Below are 24,860 nucleotides of genomic sequence, written 5' to 3'. Positions count from 1 at the left end.
GCTTAGTTGCTAGCTGGGGTTAAACCACAACAATAACTGATCAACAGAAGGCATCCTAAGCATTTCACTGGTTATGAAATGACCTACCTATTATAAAATATGATAAAACATAGGGCAAGAAACTGCAGAACCATCCCTTTTCAGTTGATTTTAATATCTAAGCAAAAATTGAGCACAAAAACATATTGAGTGACGCGTCTTACCTTGCAGGCCAGAACAAGCAGGTTTTGTACATTTGAGTCAGACTGTGGTAACTAAAACCTTTTCCACCTAGCAAAAAACAAGTAGCTGTTTGGGATTGGAGTTGAATGTAGGAGAGAACAAATGAAAGTTTAGCAACTGGAGTCAGCATAGTTTTCCTCACTAGAACTTTGTTAAGGAGTGCTGGGTGGCCAAGAACTGGTTTTATGGTTGTAGGTCCCCTTTATCGACAGGCCCTGACTGAAAAGCTGGCATGCAACTCTTCCTCCCCTTCCAGTTGCTCCACAATATTGGAGAAAAGTTAGGATCAGTTGTTAGCATGTTTTTTTTGATGTACGTTCTCTCCTTGACTCAACAGACAGGTCCTGATGCAGTATGGAGAGGGACAGAATGAGTTGCCTGTGGAGGAGCAGGAGGAGGATGTGGCTTGGGGGTAGTTACAAGACAGGTTTGGGGTGGGGGAAAAAGGGGGGGAAAGAGTTTGGTATTCTTGATCACTGATATGATGGGTTGCTACTTTGATTTGTTTATTCAAATTTTCCAGAGTCTGGCTCATAGCAGCAGAAATCAAATCATTAATGCTGGGGAGCCTTAGGTGTGTCTTTACAAACAAAGAAACAAAATTCATGCTTTGATGAACTGCACTGAAAGTGAGTAATGAAATAACACTGGGAACAATGAGCCCTGGTGAAATACTTGGGGAGTGCGAAGGGGTCTCTCTTCTCTGCATCCCTTTTGGCTATTAAATCTGTGTGGTGAATTATTTGACACTGCGACTGTGTTTCAGTCTTCTGAAACGGTGTTGCTCTGTTAGTGTGTAGCGGTTGGGGCTTCAGTAATGCGAACTGGAAAGTTGCAAGATTGTTTTGCATCTTACTTCTCCTGGTATTCCTATACATGCATTTTTGTTCTGCATTTATGGTTATGTGTGGTGCAGCATTGATGAGTTGCCTTTTTCCCCAGAAGTTTATATATGAAAAAACATGCTGTGAAATACTGTGAAAACTGTAAGATAATCTTTTTGTTCTTTTTTAAGGGAGAAATGTTGAAGGGGATAAGCTATCTCTTCTGGCACTCTAATGGTGGGGAAAGTTAGCTCTGTCTAGAGATTCACTTAGTCCTGTTGAATAAAATGAGACCATTGCCACCTCTTACATTTCCTGAAAAATCTCAACTTCAGACTTCTCAATTTATCTGCCAGGTGAAGTGACCTCACATAAGCATAGCTCAAACACTGTGCTAAACTTTGTTAAAATGTATATCTAAACTCTATTTATTTTATTATAGTTAAAGCCTAAAAGCATTCAGCTGAAGACAACGCATAAGAGACTGAAAATAGAGCTTTACGCTAGGTTGGTTTATCCAAATATATGTTTGGGTATTACGACTCTATCATATTTTATACTAGTATGATATTTATGGCTAGAGAAGTATGGAGCTCTGCTTTCTTGAAATCTTAAAGACCAGCTTTGAGGAAATGGTATGCTTAGCTCTTCCAGGACTTGTGAATTGACCTTCCAAGCAGTTCAGCTTCTGGGATGTATCAAAGCTTGTTGAAATACTGACCTACAGTATTTAGCCTCCACCCCTCTTTTTTAGAAGTTGTATGTATTTTTAAAATGACCCAAATTTCTAATTAAAAGAAAAAAAAATGAAAAAGTGAAAGATGCCCTCAATTTACTTTTCCAAAAACTGTATAAAATTAAGATTTTATTAAGCTTCAGACCAGTTAAAAAGAAAAAAACAAAGCTTCCCAAAAGCTCATCTTAAAGGAGATGCTTTGAATATTTTCCAATTGTATTTAAACCCAAACCATCACAGCTCCAAGAGTCTCAATGTTAACCAAAACATTGTCATATGTTTCTGGAACTTAGACTTTCAAGTCTTTTACAGCAATTGGATATCTAACTAAAGCTCTGGAAGATTTCAGCCGAAGAAATACTTGTTTACAGTGTAATAATTTGATTGACATCAGTGTACTTCTAACTCTTAAACAACAACTTGCATTTTAGTCATGTTAAAATCTCTACTGACGAGTTCCAGATAAACATTTATTTATTTTTAGTTGCCTCTGAAGTAAAGTTACAGCCTTTTGTGGATTCACGTTAGTGTATAAAGTTGATTTTTTTTTTTTTTTGACTCACCAGGTTTAATCCTAGGTTTTCTTCTCACTTAATGTCATTGTGTTCCTTGAGCTCTTTGTTTTATTCCTTTTTAAATTTTATAGGAATTGTGATAATTCAGTTGAGCAAAGGTTTTTGTTCTCAAATGTGCTTGCATATTAGAATATACATTAAAGTCTAACTGATCATCTCTGATATGGAAGGCCTTACTCTTGGTGCTTTGTGTTCTGGGAATTTTCTGGGTTTTATTCATTGTGTATATAACATTTGAGAACTTAGAATGGTTTTAAGGGAAGTTATGTCTCTGGCTTTGGGAATGAGATAATCTATTTAAACATGCTTTTTCCTTCCCTTTCTTCTTCCTCTGGCAAAAAAAATCTGAAAAGAGCACAAAATATTTTTCTTGGATGTATTCATAACTCTTCAAATGGACTTTTCATGAATAAGTGGAAGTAAAAATTCTACTCCTTAAAGTTGCCATTCTCAGCAGTTGCATGTATACTCAGCGATGTTTAAATGCAGTGTATTGAGAGCTGTTTTATCCCATTCTATCAGTCTCTTGCATTTGATCCTGCAAAGAAATTCCTGTGATGTAGTTGTGATCTCACAGTAATTTCCATGACAATAAATCTCAGATTCATGGCAAGGTTCTTTTGGGATATCAAAACTAAGGTCATGCTAACACCTTCTGCCTCAGAGTTTTAGAGCACAGCATCAGGGTTGGTAAGTATTATTTTCCAAATTTTAGATATGGAGGGACCAAAAGGGCAATATCTACTTATACGAGGCTTGTATGCTTTCAAAAAAACACTCAAAACCCCTGCAGAACTGCAAGTTTCAGTGTCCTGAAGGTGAGACAGCAAGCAGCCTTTTAGCAGTTTACTTTCTGCTGATTACAGCTTTGGGTGAATGCTGCCCTCTTAACTGTGTGTGTCTTGGACTTTTTGCTCTTATCAGAGGAGGCATGTAGAATGACAAGTTGCCTTTTTCCTTTTATGATTTTTATTTTCACCTTATTCTAGTGAATCACGTTGTTCTTACTAGTTTTCCAAAGGCCATGTTTTGGGCAGTGTACTCATTGAACTTGAAAAACAATCTTTGTGTATTAAATTGAGAACACATTTAAAACAACATATTGTTCTGCATTTTAAACTTGCCTACTGTTGGTTTCTCAATTTATTTACAGTGTCATCTTGGCTTTTACAGCAAGTGTGCTTAACAATCCCCTGTTGTGCTAGAATTTTTATATAACATTCTGTAAATGACTGAAAAGTGTTATTGTGATTAAAAAGCTTTACTTAAGTTTGTAATGCGATTTTTAAAACTTGTAATATTTTATCTTGGTTATCCCTTGCTCGTCCTTTGCTTGACTTCTGTGTACATACAGCTTTTTGGTTTGCTTGGAGAAAATTGATGTTTACAACACATCTGCTGAAATGGTTTTAAAGATTGTCATTGCCAAACCATTTGTTCAGCGAAGTTCTTCTAGGTACAGTATGATATCTAAAGCTAATACCTGTAATATTTTAGTGCTGTTGCTAGATTTGAACACCGCCGTTAGCAAAATGTGTATTCCAGGTGCAGTCTCAGAATTCACATGTGTACTGAGGGTGAGGTGCTGCAATTTATATAAATAAGCTAACTGTTTCAGAAACTTAAGATGTGAAGAGTGCAAATCCCTTTTCTTTCAAAAGTGAGTAACTTCATCTTGCAGCAGAGTGCTTGGTCTTTTAGACTGATGGTAAAATAGGCAGGTGACTAATATCTTCTTGGGATGTTTTAGAAAACAGGTTTTCTACTTAGACATTTTAATATTGCCTTGCACAGTATATAAACCTGGCATACCTCTGTGGAATCGGGGGCTGTTAGGTTAGTACAGCATAGTAATGAATAACCCAGCAGAGTACAAAAATATGTTTAAAAGGGAATGTAAACTTTAAGAAAATAAGTGAATAAATTTCTGTGAAGAGGAATTTCTTAATGGCCTATCAATAGGAAGGAAATTTTGAAGAAAAACTTTATATGCTCATTCAGATTTTGCAAACTTTAAAAAAATGATTCTTTGCATTTTTCTTCATTTTTATTATAAGCTAGTCTGGCTTGGAAAGAAGTGGTGGAGGAGAGTGAGAACCTCCTACCGGAGACAGAAACCTCATGGCAGCCAAACAACATTTAAGTCAGTCCAGACTTGCAGAAAAAAGTAAAGATGGGGGGCTGGAACAGTGACTGTGGGTCTTAGAAGAAGCCTATGGGTGGTTTCCCCTGACTTATGTTGGAGAGAAAATAAATACTGAATTGAGTGCAATAAAAATTTGGGCAATTTGACGTCACGTGTGAGCAGCTTGTCTCTTTGGTACCTTCTTTAAAAAGGTTAAGAAACTAACTAAGAAGTGGGAGATGAATTTCATTTTGCTTTTTTAATATTAAACACACAAGAACAGCCTGGATGACTTTATTCCTGCTTTTAGATTTGAATTCTGTGTGGAGGGCTCTTTATTTACATGCTCCTTTCTAGCGTGTTGTACGTTTGAAGTCGTCAAGATTGTTAATCCTTCATCTTGTTGGATAGTTTGGTATCGTTTTGGTGCAGATCAGATAGACCTGGCCTCACGTAAACTTCTAGAATGACGGAACAGGAGTAAGTGAATTTACACGTGACACCAAGTTAAGAAGTTGTGATTGTAAGTAATGCTCAAAATCAAGTGGGAAAGCTTGGGGTAAAACCAAGTTTTCTGACTGAAGCAGGTCAAGATGAGGATTAGTATCAAAGGAAACTAATAAACCCCACCTTGTTTAGAGCTAGACAAAATGCTAACAACAATCGTGACCGTAGAAGGAGCAATCCAGAGTTGGCAGAGAAATAAAAATTGTCTCTTATGGCTTTCAGTTCTCGGTGCTGTTTCTGTGGCTGTTTGTCTCTGAGCACCTGACAATAAGTTTGAAAAAGGACTTGGCTTCTCGCAGTGTTTCACTTTGGAAAGCTAAACTGATGGAAATAGGCTTGAGTTTTCATCAAGATTTACTGCACAGTAAAAGCATAAGATTGTGAAGGCAGGAAACCTTTAATACTGCCTTAGAAACTATTGTTTCTTTTCTTCCTTCTGGAACTTTATATTGAGTCGTATATGTCACTGAAAAAAATTAGTTTTTTATTTTGGTGGATTCTCCTCTTGCCTAAGATTAACCTTGAGAAATATCATCATCTGGGGGAATGTTATAGGAAGATGTTCTAGAGTATCTTGCTTTACTTAAAAGAGGTTTTTTTTCAGCAAGACTCCCGGTTTTCTTTTGTTTTCTGAATATGTGAGTGTATCACAGGCAGTGATCTGTACTGGTCGTCTTCCCTCAGTATCTAGTTCAAGGAGTAGGGCTCTGTACAGGTGCAGGAATGATACCTGAGCTCTTTGGTGTTGCTACCAAAACTCTGAAGCTAGAATAAAAAATCTGATATCACGAAGTTTTTAGCGCATTTTATAGATATAGCCTTACAGGTTACTTAGTGCATTTGTGTTTATATCACTTGTGGCTTGTAATTTAACCATTGCTTTTTGTTGTGAGTGTTGTGACACTCATCAGATCATGTTACAAGTCTGAACTAATCCTCCCCTCCAAAACTTTTTTTTATGGTGGCACTTTCTACTTTGTTCCTTGTTGTCAATTCTAGTGTGAATTAACTAGGTGCCCTTTTTTTTTTTGATGCAGTTGAGTGTGTTTCCACGGGTGTGAGAACGTAACAAATGTCTCTGCTCTTGCTCAGCTATTTTTAGTCCTGTTGCTTGTATCTGTTTCTATTCAAAGAATTCCTTTGGAAGCCATTCCAAGAGAGTGAGGTATGGCAATGTGGGAGGGAGACGGAGGGGGCAGGGAGAGCACAAGCGCCGAGCGTGTTGGTGATCTGGCAGCGAGATGTCCGATGTAGAGGGCTGCTTCCTGTGTGCCACCTTGTTTACAAGAACCCCGCTCAAAGCAAATTCCCCCTTCTGGGTACTGCCCTGGCTGCGTGGCTCCCAGCTTGTGTTAGCTATTTCTTTCTGTCATTTGGAGTACCTGGATTTCAATTTGAACCTTCTTACTGGGTTTGTTTATTGTGTAAACAGCAATTAATTTTAGGGGCTGTTTAGATATGGGGTGTTACATCAGAGCAAATAGCTGAAATATTCATTTCTACAGTTTAATAGCCAAAGCTGACGGTTCCCAGTACTTGTCTTTTTCCCTGCTCCTGTTACAATTCAGCATCTTTTTTTATTCTGGTACTGGTTTAATCTGGATTAGCTTTCCTAATAAGTTTTTTAAAAAGTTTTTTTTGTTATTTAACAGATTTTTTTTTTCCTTTTTTTGCTGTTGCATGAATTATTCCTCTTGTGGGTACAGCTAGCTGTTGATCATAAGGGTAATGATTGTGATGGGGGCTGACCCACTGAAGTGTGGGGGTTTTTTGTGTTTTGTTTTTTTTTTTTTTTTTTACTGTTGTGTCTTATGGTTGGTATTATTGACAAACCACAAGCCTGAAGTGTCCTTGATGTATGCTTGTAGCTCGTGTTGTATGTACTGACATAGCCCAAGCTTAAATTTTTTCAAGCGTCCTGCTGACATCGTCAGTAGAGGTGTGGGGAATAGTGGTTTTGAGACAAGTTGGTCACAGTTAATACAGGAAGGTCATAAGTCCTGTGCAGCTTTAGTGGTGTACTTCAGTCTTATCTGAGATGCTTTGGCTACTTAAATATTTTTTTTTTTTCCTTGTAGTATTGACTTACCCAGAGCATGACCTGAGAGTATATGTCCTTCCATGTATTCTTTGAAGAGAACATCTATAACTTGTTTAGTTCATACTCTGCAGCTGTTTCCTCACCTACATGTGTGTGTGTGTGTGTGCGCGCGTGCGCCCTGAGCTCACCCGGGCTTCTAGCTGACTCTAGTTCATCTCAGATAGACTGGAAAGCTGTGCAAATTATCACATTCTGCAGAGGCTTTGCCTTGTGATTTTTTTTTTTTTTTTTTTTTTTCCCTTTTGGTGGAGGGAGCCATCTGAAGAACTTCCAAGTCACCCAGCCCTGTCTTCCTGGACAAGTCTATCTGGATTTCTTCCTTTCCCCCCTGGAGGGAATGCTGTGAGTTTAATGAGCTGGCAAAGGGAGCAAGTCTTCTCAAGGTGGGGCTTTTGATAGGGAAAGGGTGGATGTTTAAGTGTATTATTTCTGTGAAAGTGAAATTGAAAGATGACCAGCAAAAGCATTGAATATTTAGTTGTGTGTACAAAATCATTAAAGATTGCTTTTGGTGGCTAAATTGCTTTAGGGTAGTTTGAGTCTCGTTTAATGCCCGACACTGAATGTAGACAGATACTCCTGTGGCTGGGGGAAAAGACTGTATTCTAGATTACCATAAACTGTGTTAGTCAGGCTGTCCTAATGTTGGTTGATTATAGCCTCCTCTTGTTTGGATAGAAGCATCTCCAAATTTTTATAAGTGTATTCTTCACTGCAAGTTACTGAATGCTAAAGGATATCCAAGAGGCTGAGTGTTCCTCAGTAAAGGTGATACTCTCTTTTCCCACTGGTGATCAAAAGAATATATATGCCATAAGATAGTGATATATTCAAGGTCGCTCTGCTGGCAGAGTCCCTTCTTGGGAGTTTTTTATTTTTTTAAAAATTATTTTTTTGAAATTTATTTTTTAAAATGCCTACAAGGCATTTTTAATGTTTGGTTGGTTGGGTTTTTTTGTTGCGTGCAGAGGGCCTGACCAGGATCAAGTCTCGCTATACTGGATCCCAGGAAAACAAAATGTTGAAACCTCACGTTTTACCTATGTTATAATGGTGCATGGCTGCTGAAATGCAAGTTCCCCCTTTTGTCATGAACTTGATCCCTGTCCCTCGTGTCAGATTCAGCAGTTGTATAGCCACATAGTTTTCCACCGGATAAGCTTATTCAACTGACTGTTTTGTTTTAGAGGGTTTAGTTTGCTCTTGGGTCAGCTCACTGAACCAACTCCCTCTGCAGCTGCATGATCGTGATTGAAGGGAAGTAGCAATATTATGTGGTTAAGGAGTAGGGGAGCAGGTATGCCATTTCTGGTGACAGCTTGCAGTTGTGTGGTATTAGATGTGAGCTGAAACTTGATTTTAATGGAATAAGCTATTTGGGTTCTACCTGCACTATGGATTGAACTTTAAATGAATATACAGCCAGGTCCCAAACGGGAGCTAAAACTCTAGTCATGTTTTTTTTTTGTTCCAGACTCTGCTCAGCTTGTGTGTGACTTCAGGAAGGCTGTGTTAGTTCTGAACGGAGAGGGTAATGATTTTCAACCCTGAAAAACCTGCTAGTTCAGTTTTTTCTCAGCTGCAATAAACCTTTCCTTTTGTGAATTACTAGTTAATGTTTTTTACAAACTGCCTAGTTAATGCAGTGTATAATTCAATTTGAGTATTGTTGCAGGGGGTGACTAGGCCGTAGTTCTGCTAGCTGCTGCTTTGTTGGAAATTGTAGACACTGTAGTGCCCTTTCACTGGACGCTACTCGGGAAACCTTAGGAGGGAAAACACCAAGGGCTTTACCTTTTCTGTTTTTTCTTCGTTGATTGTTCCATTTTTTGGGGGGGACAAACCCAGAGAAACAGGTATGAAGAGATGATTTGCAACACTGATGGTTCTTCACCACTGAATATAGCAGTGGTGAAACAGCGAGTATACTGTGTATTGACTTAGCTAGTATTTTCTTTTATCTCCTTAGGCTAGAAAATAAGAGACCTCTGAAATGGAGGTGTTCCTTTCCTACTGTAGCAAGAGGAAGTAGTGTGTGCATGGCTGTGCAAGCACCAGGAACCACCTCTGTACCACTGGTCTCCATATGCTTCCTAACTCAAGATACTGAGTCAGTTGACAGTTCGGACAGCATATGGTGTGGTCAGTGATGGGAATGCATTATGCCTTTTACTTTGGTAGCTTTTGGAGAGGGTTCATGTTAGAAAAGCCTTTTTTATGACAGAGGGCAAGAAATGAGGTCTTTCCGTTTTCCATCAAAGATGACAGGAACATGTATTTAATTTTTCTTCAAGTCTTAGAATATCAAGGCAGGCCAGAGCTTTTCTTAAAATATTCCTCAGCAGAGAAACATACTTCAGAAGTAAACTTGCTGTTGCCCTTTCCTCACAGGATTCCCATGATAGCTGCTTCTCAAAGAGAATTCCTATTTTCTATGTATTATACTGGGTCTCTGTTACTTAAAGTTTCGTTACGGTCAATGGTAAGTGCTGGTAACTAGTGCATCTTGCAGGTCTTTGCAAACATGAGGTTTATAATTAGTTAGGACAGGGAGCAGGACTTGATTCTTTCTGCATGTGGAAGTCTAGCCGGTTGCTATCTAAAATGACATTGTTCTTGCAGAAAGGCAGTAAAAGATGAGAATAGTGACTTTGTAGATACTGATGTCTGAAACATAAGGTCAAGTCCACTGAATCTTCTAGGACATTCACTGCCTTTTGATTGTCCAGAATAACTCAGGAGTGTTGTCTTCTGACAGCAGCAGAGCTGGGTGGGTTTTGCTAGCCAGGTTTTTAGCAGTCTGAAGAGTGCCTTGGTTGAGTGAAAGATAAAGCCCTAGGCAGAAGTTAGCCTTCTGATTTTAGTGCAATTGTCTTTTTTTTTTAAATACTAGTGAAATTTGAATTTGGGGAAATTTAGATGCCTGCAGAAATTTCAGTATGAATAAGGGCACTTGTTGCCTCTAAAGTTTGAATATTTATAAAGAAATGATGAAGGCAAGTCTGCTGGATGTTTATTTGGTATAGTTGGCAGATTTTGATTAAAGCTAAGATAATCACCAGCATATACTAAAATGTAAAAAACATCTGTTAGGTAGAGACACTGGGATAAGAGCAAAGATAGATATTGTAAGATTAGAAGATTATTTTTTTTTAAATAATGTTAATGATATTACTTAACTTTCATGATTGAAACCTGTTCTACTAGTGGAAAACATGCACTGTTCAGTCTCCCTTCCACATCATGCTTTTGAGAGGGGCTCTGGATACGTGACCAGCCTTTGTCTAACTCTAGTCTTTTGAAGATGAACACTTATTTCTCTTCCAAAACAATGCTGTCTTTTCTTTTATTTGTAAGACCTATTTGTATACTTCTTTGTCTTCCTTTGTATAACATTTGTTTAGGAATACCAGTCCTTAAAATGAACTTTTTTTTTTGGTTGTAATGAGAAATTATTGATTTCTGTAGATTGGGGTGTGTTCTTAGCTAATTATAGATTGACTTGAAAGAATAATAATTTCAACTAACAACTCAGTGGGTTTTAAGAAAGGTGGGTAAGAGTATTTGCTTGTTTATTGTTACACTTTGCTAGCACAACTGGAAGTGTATATGTTAGTTTATATGTTTGTGCTGGTACTCTGGCCACTCCCAGCAATCCTCTTTTCTTGGTAAAACATGGGAGCATACAGATAGTACAATTTCTCTCTCCTGTGGTGTTCTGCCAGTGATGCAGGTCTACTCCTGGCCATCAATATTCTTCCTATTTACCATAGAAGACCGTAAGTTGAGACATGAATCCTCCCAGGATCCATAAGCTCAGGTTCAGTATTGTTGGCTTGGAGCAGTACAGACACTGAGTAATCAGCACCGCTCCTAAGGAACATGTGATTCTTGCAAACTCGTTTCCCCTTTCAAGCAGTAATAAAGGTGGTGAGATTCTTTAGACAACAGCACTTGAGGGAAATGCATTGCATCAATCCTTTGCAGACATAATTTTTTTTCTTCTGCTCTTTTTCCTCATGCTCATGTCACGCAACTCCTGTAGCAGTAAGATCTAGACTCATTGTACATGTACAGTAGTCATGCCATCATGAGGCAGTGTCCTGCAGCCTTTTCCCCGCCCTGTCATTGTGAGAAATCCTTGACTGAATAGCTTTGTGATTAGAATATAAAAAAGCAATCACGCTTTTAAGGTGTTCACAGAGATTTCTGCAGTGTTCTTTATCACAGCTCCTTGTCCAGAAAGTCAAGAAAATAACTTTCTTGAGACTGCCTTAGGAAAAGAATTGAAACTGCAAATGTTTTGTTCAGGTCATGGAAGTGAATATTTAACTTCAGAAGGATTCTTGGAGTGGTCTGTCCCTGCAAGTTCAGCAATAGATTTACTGTGTCTTGTGGGGCTTGCCACCCTGTCAAGTCAATTTGTATTCTGTATATCTCTAGCTTTTCTGACTTACAGAATCATAGAATCGTTAAGGTTGGAAAAGACCCTTAAGATCGAGTCCAACCGTTAACCTATCACTGCCAAGTCTGTCTATACCGTGTCCTTGAGCACCACATCTATCCGTACGTTAAATACCTCCAGGGATGGAGACTCAACCACTTCCCTGGGCAGCCTGTTCCAGTGCCTGACCACCCTTTCGGTGAAGAAGTTTTTTCCTAATATCTAACTTAAACCTCCCCTGGCACAGCTTGAGGCTGTTTCCTCTCGTCCTATCCCTTGTTACTAGGGAGAAGAGACCAACCCCCACCTTGCTACAACCTCCTTTCAGGTAGTTGTAGAGAGCAATAAGATCTCCCCTCAGCCTCCTCTTCTCCAAAGTAAACAACCCCAACTCCCTCAGCTGCTCCTCATAAGACTTGTTCTCCAGACCCTTCACCAGCTTCGTTGCCCTTCTCTGGACACGCTCCAGCACCTCAATGTCCTTCTTGTAGTGAGGGGCCCAAAACCGAACACAGTACTCGAGGTGCGGCCTCACCAGTGCTGAGTACAGGGGCACTATCACCTCCCTGGTCCTGCTGGCCACACTATTCCTGATACAAGCCAGGATGCCATTGGCCCTCTTGGCCACCTGAGCACACTGCTGGCTCATGTTCAGGCGGCTGTCAACCAACACCCCCAGGTCCTTTTCCGCCAGGCAGCTCTCCAGCCACTCCTCCCCAAGCCTGTAGCATTGCATGGGGTTGTTGTGACCCAAGTGCAGGACCCAGCACTTAGCCTTGTTGAACCTCATCCAATTGGCCCCGGCCCATCGGTCCAGCCTGTCCAGGTCCCTCTGTAGGGCCTTCCTACTTTCAGGCAGATCAACACTTCCACCCAACTTGGTGTCATCTGCAAACTTACTGAGGGTGCACTCGATCCCCTCATCCAGATCATTGATAAAGATATGAAACAGAACCGGCCGCAGTACTGAGCCCTGGGGAACACCACTCGTGACCGGCTGCCAACTGGATTTGACTCCATTCACCACCACTCTGGGCTCGGCCATCCAGCCAGTTTTTAACCCAGTGGAGAGTGCACTTATCCAAGCTGTAAGCAGCCAGCTTCTCCAGGAGAATGCTGTGGGAGACAGTGTCAAAGGCCTTACTAAAGTCCAGGTAGACAACATCCACAGCCTTCCCCTCATCCACTAAGCGGGTCACCTTGTCATAGAAGGAGACCAGGTTAGTGAAGCAGGACCTCCCTTTCATAAACCCATGCTGGCTGAGCCTGATCATCTGGTTGTCCCACACTTGCTGCGTAATGGCACTCAAGATGATTTGTTCCGTGACCTTCCCTGGCACCAAGGTCAGGCTGACAGGCCTGTAGTTCCCCGGATCCTCCTTCCGACCCTTCTTGTAGATGGGTGTCACATTAGCTAACTTCCAGTCATCTGGGACCTCCCCGGTTGACCAGGACTGCTGGTAAATGATGGAGAGTGGCTTGGCCAGCTCCTCTGCCAGCTCCCTCATTATCCTCGGGTGGATCCCATCTGGCCCCATGGACTTGTGAGCATCCAGGTGGAGGAGCAGGTCAGTGACTGCCACCTCTTCGACAACTGGGGCTTCACTCTGCATCCTATTTTCATCTCCCAGCTCAGGGGCCTGAAAAAAACGAGGATGACTAGCTTGACTATTAAAGACTGAGGCAAAGAAGGCATTAAGTACCTCTGCCTTCTCCTCATCCTTCGTGGCAAGGTTACCTTCTGCATCCAACAAAGGAGGGAGATTCTCCCTGGCCCTCCTTTTGTCACTGACATATTCATAAAAATTTTTTTTGTTGTCTTTAACGGCGGTGGCCAGTTTAAGTTCCAGCTGGGCCTTTGCCTTTCTGATCTTCTCCCTGCATATCCTCACAACATCCTTGTAATCCCCCTGAGTCGCCTGCCCCTTCTTCCAAAGGTGGTAAGCTCTCCTTTTTTTCCTGAGTTCTAGCCAAAGCTCTCTGTTCAGCCAGGCCGGTCTTCTCCCCCGCCTGCTCGACTTGTGGCACATGGGGACGGCCTGCTCCTGCGCCTTTGAGATTTCCTCCTTGAATAACATCCAGCCTTCCTGGACTCCTTTGCCCTTCAGGACTGCCTCCCAAGGGACTCTGTTAACCAGATTCCTGAACAGCCCAAAGTCCGCAGCCCAAAGTTCAGGGTAGTGGTCTTGCTGACCCCCTTCCTTACTTCTCCTAGAATTGAAAACTCTATCATTTCATGGTCGCTGTGCCCAAGACAGCCTCCGACCACCACATCGCCCACCAGGCCCTCTCTGTTCGTAAACAGCAGGTCCAGCAGGGCACCTCCCCTGGTTGGCTCGCTTACCAGCTGCGTCAGGAAGTTATCTATCTCCCACACACTCCAGGAACCTCCTAGACTGCTTCCTCTCTGCTGTGTTGTATTTCCAGCAGAGATCTGGTAAATTGAAGTCTCCCACAACAACAAGGGCTAGTGATCGTGAGACTTCAGCCAGCCGCTTGTAGAAAACTTCATCTGTTTCCTTGTCCTGGTTGGGTGGTCTATAACAGACTCCCACGAGGATATCTGCCTTGTTAGCCTTCCCCCTGATCTTTACCCATAAGCACTCAACCTTATCATTACTGTCGTTGAGTTCTAGACAGTCAAAACACTCTCTAACGTAGAGGGCTACCCCTCCACCTCTCCTTCCTTGCCTGTCCCTTCTGAAGAGCTTGTAGCCATCCATTGCAGCACTCCAGTTGTATGAGTCATCCCACCATGTTTCCGTGATGGCGACCACATCATAGTTTTCCTGCCGCACAGTGGCTTCCAGCTCCTCCTGCTCATTGCTCATGCTGCATGCGTTGGTGTAAATGCACTTCAGTTGGGCTATTGATCTCTTCTCCAACACAGGCATGCCACCCCCAGGCTCATCCCTAGCAAGCCTGGTTTTATCTCTTTCCCCCTTTGCATCTAGTTTAAAGCTCTCTCAATGAGGCCTGCGAACTCCTGGGCCAGGATCCTTTTCCCCCTTTGAGACAGGTGAACCCCATCTGTCTCCAACAGGCCTGGTGCCATGTAAACTGCCCCATGATTGAAAAACCCAAAATTCCACCTCTGGCACCAGCCTCTGAGCCACGTGTTAATGAGATGGGTCTTCCTGTTCCTTTCCGTATTCCTCCCTGCTACTGAAGGGATGGAGGAAAACACTACCTGAGCTCCTGATCCTTCAAGCAATCGCCCCAGTTCTTTAAAGTCCCTTTTGATTGTCTTGATGCCACTATCAGCTACCTCATCACTGCCGACTTGAACAACCACTAGTGGATAATAATCAGAAGCTTTCACCAGCCTGGGGAGCTTCCTGGTAACTTATCCTTCCTGGTTTCTTATCCTTGCCCCAGGGAGGCAGCAGATTTCTCTATGGGATGAGTCTGGTCGGCATATCGGGCCCTCTGTTCCCCTCAGAAGGGAGTCACCTACGACAATTACCCGTATTTTTTTCTTGCCAATGGCCGTTGTAATGTGCGGGGCTGACTGCTTTCCCCCAGTCAACCCTTTGGATGGATCCCTGTCTGTATCTTCATCCTCCTGGTCCTCAGGTTCCAGAGCCTCATACCTGTTGTGTAAGGGCACCTGGAGGGGTGAGGTTGGCCGGGAGAGGATTTGCTTGCTGCGCAGAGCTGGGATCCGCATCCATCCTTCTCCTTCTTTGAGTCTTCCTTGAGTCTAAAAGGACTAGATTTCTTGCCAAAGGAAAGTTGAACAAAAGATCAAAGAAAGCATTATGATAGCTTTAAAAACCGGCTTTTTGTGTTGATATGCATTCAGTTACTCTTTGATTCTTTGCCTTCCTCTTTACCTTCTAAAATCCAGAGCAAAAACCCAACTAAATGTGTTGAATAAGACTTAAGGTATGGAGACTTTGGGAGGGGGTGGGATTTGGTCTCTTTAGGAAAGTTGGGTGTTGAGATACCAATACTTAGGTACTGCTTTTGGAAACTAAATTGTTGCCATTCCGTCACCAGTCTGGTGATGGCTTATTATACAATACTATATCTGCTGTTGTAGTGTAGGTCCTTGGTCTAAACTTGCTGTACAGACAGAAACACTAAAACAAACAAAACATTGAGATTTGGGATGATTTTCCTCTTAAATGCCTCTGTTGCTTTCCATTTTTAAGTCTAGTTATTTGCTTTATGAGGAAGTACTGAAATTTGAATTCCTTAGTGCTTGAGAAGCTAAACGTACTTGAAGTGAACAATTTTCTTAACTACTGATCAAGAGGGTTTTTTGTGGTTTTTGTTTTGGTTTTTTGTTTGCTTTTAAAGTAGAAGCAAAGACAACCTTCCTCTGGAGGTACTAGATTACATCAGTAGAAAAAAAAAAAAGGTTTACAGCAGTCTTGTGCTTCTTTTTATTGTCATGAAAGAAAGTATGACCACCTTCTTTACACAACAGTTTTGGGAAGTCCAGTCTCTTTAATGCTTTCTCTTCCTTTTTTGCTAGTGCTATGTGGGGTCTGTTTCATTTAATGTGTATCTGTTTCTTCAAAATACAGCTGTTTTGGCTGCTTACTAGAGTTGCAATGTGTCTACAAGGTCAAGTATTAACTGCTGTTGAGGGACTTTTGCACTGAGGGACTTTTTCCCTGACATGGAAACTGAAACATCTGCTTGTCTGAATATTTTTTTTTTTTAATCTTTATTAAACAGATTTTAAGAGTTGTCTTCCTTCTAGTCTCAAATCTTCTTTCCTCATTTGATCTGCAGTTAAAAGTTTTGTCAGTTTGTCATATCCTACTCATTGCTATGACAACAGCCTGCCAAACAGACTTCAATATGAAGAATTGGAGAGAATAAGAAGCTGCTTTGCGAGCAAGGAAATGTTCTTGTTCAGCCCCGTCTTATTAATTAATAATATCCCACTTAACGCTCAAAATTGTAGTCACTATGATAATTTGAAGGCAGTGGCTATCTGCCTCCCTTCTGCCTGCTGCTTCGGTACTCTAAAGAGTAGGTGTGGTAGGGTGTGAAGCCTCAGCCTGGTACGGTGAAGGTATGCCCGTGCCAGGGAGGTGCAATGTTTCCCTGGTCAGTGCACCATCAGTAGTGCAGCAGAGCCTTTCAGCTGCTCCTCATGCACTCTGGGGCTGGGCTGGTTTCTGTGTCTGGACACTGCCTGTAGATAGTGGGAGCCAACTAAGGGGAAATAAAATAGCTTTATTTTGAAAGCTCTTTTTATATCAAGCTGCCAATTGTGCTTTTAAGAAGACTGGATTGTGTATGAAATGGATTATAACATGGTTGTTGAGAAGGGACAGGGGAAGAAGGAGAGGCAGAGGCATTGCCCTCTACATCAAGAAATGGATAGAGTGTGAAGAACTGTCCCTGAAGAATAGCCATGAGCAGGCTGAAAGTTTATGGGTAAGAATTAGAGACCGAGGCAACAAAGGGAACCTTGTGGTTGGGGTCTACTACAGGCCGCCTGATCAAGGGGAGCCTATTGACGAAGCCTTTTTTTCTTCAGCTACAGGAAGCTTTGCGCTCACAGGCTCTTGTCCTGATGGGGGATTTCAACCACCCTGACATCTGCTGGGAAAGTAGCATGGCAGGCGGTAGGCAATCTAGGAGACTCCTGGAGTGCATAGACAACAATTTCCTAAGCCAGGTAATAGATAGCCCTACCAGAGGGGACGCAGTACTGGACCTGGTGGTCACCAATGTAAGTGAGCTCATTGGTGATGTCAGGATTGGAGGCAGACTCGGCTGCAGTGATCACACACTGGTAGAGTTCACAGTCCGGAGAGGTAAGGGTCAGGTGAAGAGTATAGTCAGGACCCTGAATTTTAGGAAAGCAAACTTCCAGCTCTTCAAGGAGTTGATCAACAGGACCCCCTGGGAAATGGCCCTCAGGGACAAGGGAGCAGAACAGAGCTGGCAGGTCTTTAAGGACGCTTTCCATAGAGCACAAGAGCTCTCGATCCCCAGGTGCAGGAAATCAGGCAAGGAAGGGAAGAGGCCAGCATGGCTGAGCCGTGACCTGTGGGTCAAACTAAAGGGCAAGAAGAGATTGCACAGGCAGTGGAAGAAGGGACTGGTATCTTGGGAAGAGTACAGGGACACTGCCCGGTTGTGTAAGGATGGGATCAGGAAGGCCAAGGCTCGGCTGGAGCTGAACCTGGTGAGGGATGCAAAGAATAATAAGAAGGGCTTCTACAGGTACATTAACCAGAAAAGGAAGGTTAAGGAAAGCGTACCCCCTCTGATGAGCAGAAGTGGCAAGCTGGTAACAACAGATAAGGAGAAGGCTGAGGTACTCAACAACTCTTTTGCCTCAGTCTTCACTGGCAAGCTCTCTCCTCACACCTCCCGAGTCAATGGGCCATTTGATGGGGATCAGGAGGGCAGAGGTCCTCCCACTGTAAGAGAAGATCAGGTTCGTGACCACCTGAGGAACCTGAACATACATAAGTCTATGGGTCCCAATGAGATGCATCCCAGAGTCCCCTGAGGGAACTGGCTGATGTAGTTGCTAAGCCACTCACCATGATATTCGAAAAGTCATGGCAGTCAGGTGAAGTCCCTGGGGACTGGAAAAAGGGAAACATTGCAGCCATTTTTAAAAAGGGTAAAAAGGAGGACCCTGGGAACTACCGACCTGTCAGCCCCACCTCTGTGCCTGGGAAGATCATGGAACAGATTCTCCTAGAAGCTGTGCTAAGGCACGTGGAGGACAGGGACGTGATTCGAGACAGCCAGCACGTCTTCTTCAAGGGCAAGTCCTGCCTGACCAACCTAGTGGCCTTCTATGATGGAGTGACTACATAAGTGGATGAGGGAAGAGCTATGGATGTCATCTCTCTGGACTTCTGTAAGGCCTTTGACACGATCCCCCACAATATTCTCCTCTCTAAATTGGAAGGATATGGATTTGATGGGCAGACTGTTTGGTGGATAAGGAATTGGCTGGATGGTCACATCCAGAGGGTAGTGGTCAATGGCTCAATGTCCAGATGGAGAACAGTGATGAGTGGTGTCCCTCAGGGGTCCATACTGGGACAAGTGCTGTTTAATATCTTCATCAGTGACATAGTGGGATCGAGTGCACCCTCAGCAAGTTTGCAGATGACACCAAGCTGAGTGGTGCAGTTGACACGCCTGAGGGACGGGATGCCATCCAGAGGGACCTGGACAGGCTGGAGAGGTGGGCCTGTGTGAACCTCATGAGGTTCAACAAGATCCAAGTGCAAGGTCCTGCACTTGGGTTGGGGCAAACCCTGGTATCAGTACAGGCTGGGGGATGAAGGGATTGAGAGCAGCCCTGCTGAGAAGGACTTGGGGGTACTGATAGATGAAAAGCTGGCCATGAGCCAGCAATGTGCTCTTGCAGCCCAGAAGGCCAACCGTATCCTGGGCTGCATCAGAAGAAGCGTGGCCAGCAGGTCGAGGGAGGTGATTCTGCCCCTCTGCTCTGGTGAGACCCCACCTGGAGTACTATGTCCAGCTCTGGGGTCCTCAGCACAGGAAGGACATGGGCCTGTTGGAGCGGGTCCAGAGGAGGGCCACAAAAATGATCAGAGGGCTGGAACACCTCTGCTATGAGGAAAGGCTGAGAGAGCTGGGGTTGTCCAGCCTGGAGAAGAGAAGGCTGCAGGGAGACCTTATTGTGGCCTTTTAGTGCTTAAAGGGGGCTTATAAGAAAGATGGGGATAGTCTTTTTAGCAGGGCCAGTAGCGATAGGACAAGGGGTAATGGTTTTAAACTAAAAGAGGGTAGATTCAGACCGGATATAAGGAAGAAATTTTTCATGATGAGGGTAGTGAAACACTGGATGGAACAGGTTGCCCAGGGAGGTGGCAGATGCCCCATCCTTGGAAACATTCAAGGCCAGGCTGGATGGGGCTCTGAGCAACCTGATCTAGTTGTAGATGTCCCTGCCACTTGCAGGGGGGATGGACTAGATGACCTTTAAAGGTCCCTTCCATCCCAAAGCATTCTATGGTTCTATGATAACGTGTCCATGTTGGCTTGATGGGGAATGTCAAACTGAGGGTGTGTTTCCACACTTGCTTGAAGCATGTGTAAGTCCATACTGCTGCCAGGAAGAGGCTGTCACCTTCGCTGGTTTTCTGCTTCCAACCTGTTGCCAAATTGTGCTGATCATGGGCTGCATGATCATCAAGATGAGGATCTTCTTTAAGGATCTTTAAAAATCCTATTATACTGTTCAGGTTGTTTGGCTCTGTTCCCACCAGCAGGCTGATATTGCTGTGCCACTTCATCCGTCAGGTGCGTTTCAAACATCTGTGTGCCTGCCTTTTTCCTTAAAGTATCCTTTCATCCTGAATAACAAACATGGCTTAAACAGCTGTGGCACAGAGACTGTAAAATACATGTTAAGAGAGGGAGAAAAGACACAATCCTCTTCAGGTACCGTAGGTTGCCTGGCTATCAGAAGTGTAGGCTATAGTTCAGTGTGTGCTTTACAAACAAACAGAAAACTCTGTGTTTTAACATGTGTGTACTGCTGTCCTGTCCAAAACATGGATTGCAATATTTTGAGTAGCTTTGGTGAGGTTAGAGAAAATACCATTGAAATGTATGATAGAATTCCTAGGTACCAGTATATCTGTAAATATGATGTTAATTCAGAAATGATGAACAAATTGAGACCCAATGGAGTTATAATTTCTCAACATAAATCACAGTGGGCTAATTCCAGACAATTATATTTGAAACTATTAGCTTGTCTTTCAGAGAGGTTAGTGCTCTCTGTCATGTTCTCTGTTCAGGGCTTTTTTTCATTGCTCATTGTGCTAGGTTCAAATTGTGATGAGATGACTGATACTTAAAAAACAAAAAAACAAGCAAAAAACCAACCCAAAGGTCATTATTAGTCTATATAAATTAAAGTTTTTGCATGTTGGCAGTCCATTCAGCAAGGCTTACAAAGCAGATTTTAACACAAAGAGCAAAAGTAATTTCTACTGCAAACTCAACTGAAGACTGTCCATAACATGTTTAAAATATCAGTGGACAGCCATGACCAGCTAGTCAGCGATAAGTGTTGAACTTGCTGTTCAGACTGTCTCTGCATCTACTTAATAAAATATTAATGTTTCCATAGAACATGTTGTTATGAGCTTGAATAACCTCTGTTCTGACTGTATCTGGCTTTTAGGGTGTCAAGTGCAGTGTTCTGAAGGCCTGTGTGTTCTGGGGCTTAGAAGACAACAAAGAATGCCTTAAGAGACTGGGAGACAGATTGGCTTTGGTGAATATATTCATAAAGCTGGAGAAACACAGTGTTCCAGTTCAGCTCATGCTACAGTCAGTTCCTGGTAAAGGCAGGCCTTTTCTTGTTAAATATGTAAGAGTTCATGGAAATATACTTTCTCCTCAGATTTTGAATGCTTTAACTAGCACATAAAGAAATTCAATGTCAGGGTTAAATTTTGGCCAACAAAAGTGTATTTCTAAAGTGAGGAAGAGATTTAGATGATAATGGGGTTAATTGTCTTTTTGATTCTAGATGAGGCTCCTGAGCATCGTGAAACATCTCATTGCAACTTTAGTTGTTGAGTACCCATTACTTGTGAATGCTAGCGAGCAGTTGGGTATTGAACACATCCTGGTTCATGCAGTCACAGCAGTTTGCTCGGTTTTCATCTGAATATTATTGCGCATTGAACTCGGTGCTAGCCAGCTTGCACCGAAGCTGCTGCCCTGACAAGTTGAGTGCAGAGGCACGTTCATACATTGGGGCTGCAGTAAAAGCGCCTTGCTGTTTGTTTGTACATCTCCTTCTGCCCAGGTGCACCACTTGCAGGTTGTCCTTAGTTCCCTAAATTTGCAGTTTTACTTCCCAGTGTCATGGGGACAGAAACCAGGCAGTTGACCATGACCATTCTGACCAGTTGAGAGATCTGTTTCCAGTTATCATAGCTACTATAAACCATACTCATCAATTAGCCTTGTGTTAGATGCTGTACAAACACAGGGGGAATAATAAATTTCTTGTTTCAAAGTAATTTTAATTACTAGAGGATGAATGAGAATGAAAGCTGACTGCCACAAATGGGATAGCACTGATGTGTGTGTGGGGTTTGGGTTTTCTTTTGGGTTTCTTTGTTGCCATACAACAAAGGTATGTTTAAAGCAGGGTAATAGGTAGTTTTGTAAATCACTTTGGTAATTATGAGGGAGAACAAAACAAAAATACTGGCTACAGAGGCTGGATTTAAAGGCAAGCATCATCATTTCTCTTAGAAATGAGAGGTGAGAAGTAGAGCAGGCGTTGGCCACGACCTCGGTATATGTGCAGGAAAGCAGTTTGATGATGGGGAAGAGAGGAACTGCCTAGTTTGTGAATGTGATTTTTGTGTTAGTGTTCTGAGTGGGTATGAGAGTGGTTAAATTCCAGGCATCAAAACAAGACAGCAGGTATTACAGAAATTTAAGGAGAGAGACGGTTGGAGCTGAAATTTCAGCAGAGTAGCGGATAGAAAAGTCTATATGTTAAATAACTGGAAAAAGCTGTGAGATTTAGATGTTGTCTGGAAGTACAGATCTAGACAGATCCCAATCAGCTGACAAAAATGCTTTTTATCCACTGTGTTTCCCCCTTTACTGTAAAGGCTACGATAAATCCAATAATAGTGTATTAAAGCTGCTTTCTCAGGAGTCTCTGTATAAAGTTCATGGTAAAGGCAGGAAGAGTTCAAGCTACTGCATTTGTATATTATCTGGGTATTGAATCAGTACCCTGCCTTAACTCATGCTCTTTTTTTTTTTTTTTTTTTTTTTTTTTTTTCCAGATTTTCTATTTTGTACATACACTGTTTTGTATATACTGTATATGATGACTTCAGTGGGCGGTGAACGTACCCGGGGCACTCGGGACAAAACGCAAATTTCAACCACACAGCCAACACAATCACAGAAACAAGTAGTACAGGTACGTGCTACTATATAATCTTCTTGGAGTTAAAAGCGAGCATGTAATGATATGCATTTCTTCCTTAAGTAAAAACTGAGAAAAGATGGGGGGAAAAATCATGGTCTGTTTTGGAAGAGTATGTTTGATATCTCTAATTGCTCAGTAACCCAGCACAGCATTAAGTTGTTCCTGTATTCTTGCCTCTAAAGGAGCTTTGTGTTCTTCAGCAACATTTCCCATCAGTGAGGAATTCTATGTCTATGCCTGTGTCAGGATTTCTGTCCTGTGACCTCAGTGTCCTCAGATCTCAGCTCTTCCACATGCCAGCCTCAAGATGCTAGAAGATTTCTGGTTGGTAGAGGAATTTGGGTGGGTGGGAAAAGCTTTGTTAGATGCATGCTGTGTTCTACAGCATGATTCAGCATATCTGCAAGTCACAAAATCCTAAAATTCTTGTGCAATGTCCTCACAAAGCGAAATGAAGATGGTCGTCTGCTAGTGGACTAAAATTATTTTGAGTATCTGTGAGATGGAAATTAAGCTCTTACCCTATTGTCTTGATTCTCAGCAGCAGAGTAGTTGTGTGCTTGTCTGGGTTACAGAGAGTGCAAAATGTCTCTGCTCCTGGCAACTCATTATTCTCTTGTCAGGTACTTCTCAAAATTAGACTCAATTCAAGAATTGCCTCAGTTCTCTGCTGGCAGAAAATGCATCAATCCAGAGGTGCTCCCATGGGAAATTGTCTTTTATTGTTTTCTAGACTGATCTTTAATATGGAGGGGCTCTTGTTCTGTTTTGTACAGTATTAATTATGTGAGCTCGAGCCCTTATCTCCTTGCGCTGCAGCACTTTGTGTGGTCATGATTAATGCTAATGTGTGGATTTAGAAAGTGACTTTCAACAGATGAAGTTGAATTTTTTTTTTTTTTTTTTTATAACAAGTAAGGCTGCAGGAGTGTAGTGAGCAGATTGACAGAAATGGTGGTTTCCCCTTTTTTGACATTTGCAAGGCAGTAGTGGAGTACTCTGCCCAGTTTTGGGTTCCCTGGCACAAGACAGACGTTGGCAGATGGGAGCAAGTCCAGCAAAGAGCTGCGAAGATGGCTGAGAGGCTGGAGCACAGGATGAATAAGAGGTGGCTTGGGGAACTGGATTTGTTCAGCCCTAAGAAGGCAAGGGTCGTATCTTCTATTCAGATACCTCATGAAAGGGTATAGAAAAGGTGAAGGCAGACTCTTCTTGAAGAGACAATGGCACAAGTTGGAACACTGGAAATTCCAGCTGTTAAAAGGAAAAAAAATTGTTTACCATGAACACGGTCATGGATTAGGGAGGTTGTGGGATCTCTGTCTGGCCCCAAGCAGGTCCTCTGATGGGATGTGGTCTCAGTGGGAGGTTGCACTGAGTATCACTGGAGGACCTTTCCAACCTATGTGATTTATTGATTTTAAGCATTAAGTCTTACAGACCTTTTTCTGCATTTTGTCTACTTATTCTGCTTCTTGCGTAATAGATACTGGTTTGGTCAATTCAGTGGAAAAGATGGTTACTTAATATACAGCAATTATGTTTTAGAGCACTATATTTTTTTTATTGTTTAGATATCAGGTGGACCTTCCTGCTTAGTCAGGCTTTACAGATCAACAGAAATGTATGGGATTTTACTGCTAATTAATCACCACTGATTGATTTTTCTGAATGTAGAATAATGTTGCTTTCCCAAATGGAGATTTTATTGTCATAATATCATATTGATCATAATTTAAGTTATTTAAGAAATTACATTGCAGTTCTGCGTTGCTTCTGGATAATAAATATACCGTTTTATTATAAGATCTGGGCCTATTACTGTCACTTAATTTTTGTTTTGTACACTTCTGTTTTCTGGTAGTTTGAAGTTGTTAGTTAAAAATTTCCTTCACTCTGTTATGCCGCAAAGATAATATATCTTGTAAGGTTGAGTAAAGTTTTAGCTGTCTTAAGATGCTACTATTTTCTTAGTCGCAATTAAAACTTAATTATACTCTTTTATAGGATACTGCAGTGTTACTTGTAACGATGGTGCCTTAAAAATAAAGAAGAACCACTTGCTGGGAAAGAACCAAAACTTTTTGTGACAATGATTTGATGCTTGTGTATTAAACACATCTTGTGGGTTTTTGTTGTTGGTTTTTTCTTCTGAATCTTCAATTCTATCTGGGTGTAATCCACTGGCATAAATATTAGCTATATTACACCTACTCGTGTTTCTAAGCTCTCTGCTTACACAGGAAAACTGAAGATACTGTCACACATTTGATATTGTTATAAAATTGGTATATTTTTGTCTTCTAACGTGGACTTGAAAAAAAAGTTGGTTTACGGAAAAAATTAATCTTAATGGCTGGCTTCCTGTTTCTGGTCAAAGTTTT

General features: G+C 42.0%; 1 protein-coding gene across 11 annotated transcripts in view; it reads left to right on the top strand.

Annotated features, from left to right (window-relative positions):
* Positions 1-24,860, top strand: part of LOC148054130 (ubiquitin-associated protein 2-like) — a 71,063-nt gene that overhangs the window by 8,099 nt on the left and 38,104 nt on the right. For 3 of the 11 annotated variants that reach the window (XM_087770804.1, XM_087770807.1, XM_087770802.1), the window contains exon 2: positions 22,328-22,467. In XM_087770804.1, the coding sequence (XP_087626930.1) occupies positions 22,369-22,467 (99 nt within the window). In that variant the 5' untranslated portion in view covers positions 22,328-22,368. The other 8 variants (XM_087770805.1, XM_087770799.1, XM_087770803.1 and 5 more) reach the window with 8 other exon arrangements.

Source organism: Nipponia nippon, unplaced genomic scaffold (assembly GCF_047370975.1).
Source record: "Nipponia nippon isolate SJK-2023a ecotype South Korea unplaced genomic scaffold, ASM4737097v1 scaffold_33, whole genome shotgun sequence".
Taxonomy (NCBI): domain Eukaryota; kingdom Metazoa; phylum Chordata; class Aves; order Pelecaniformes; family Threskiornithidae; genus Nipponia; species Nipponia nippon.
The sequence above is the reverse complement of the archived record's forward strand: the minus strand, read 5'-3'. Positions and strand labels throughout refer to the sequence as shown.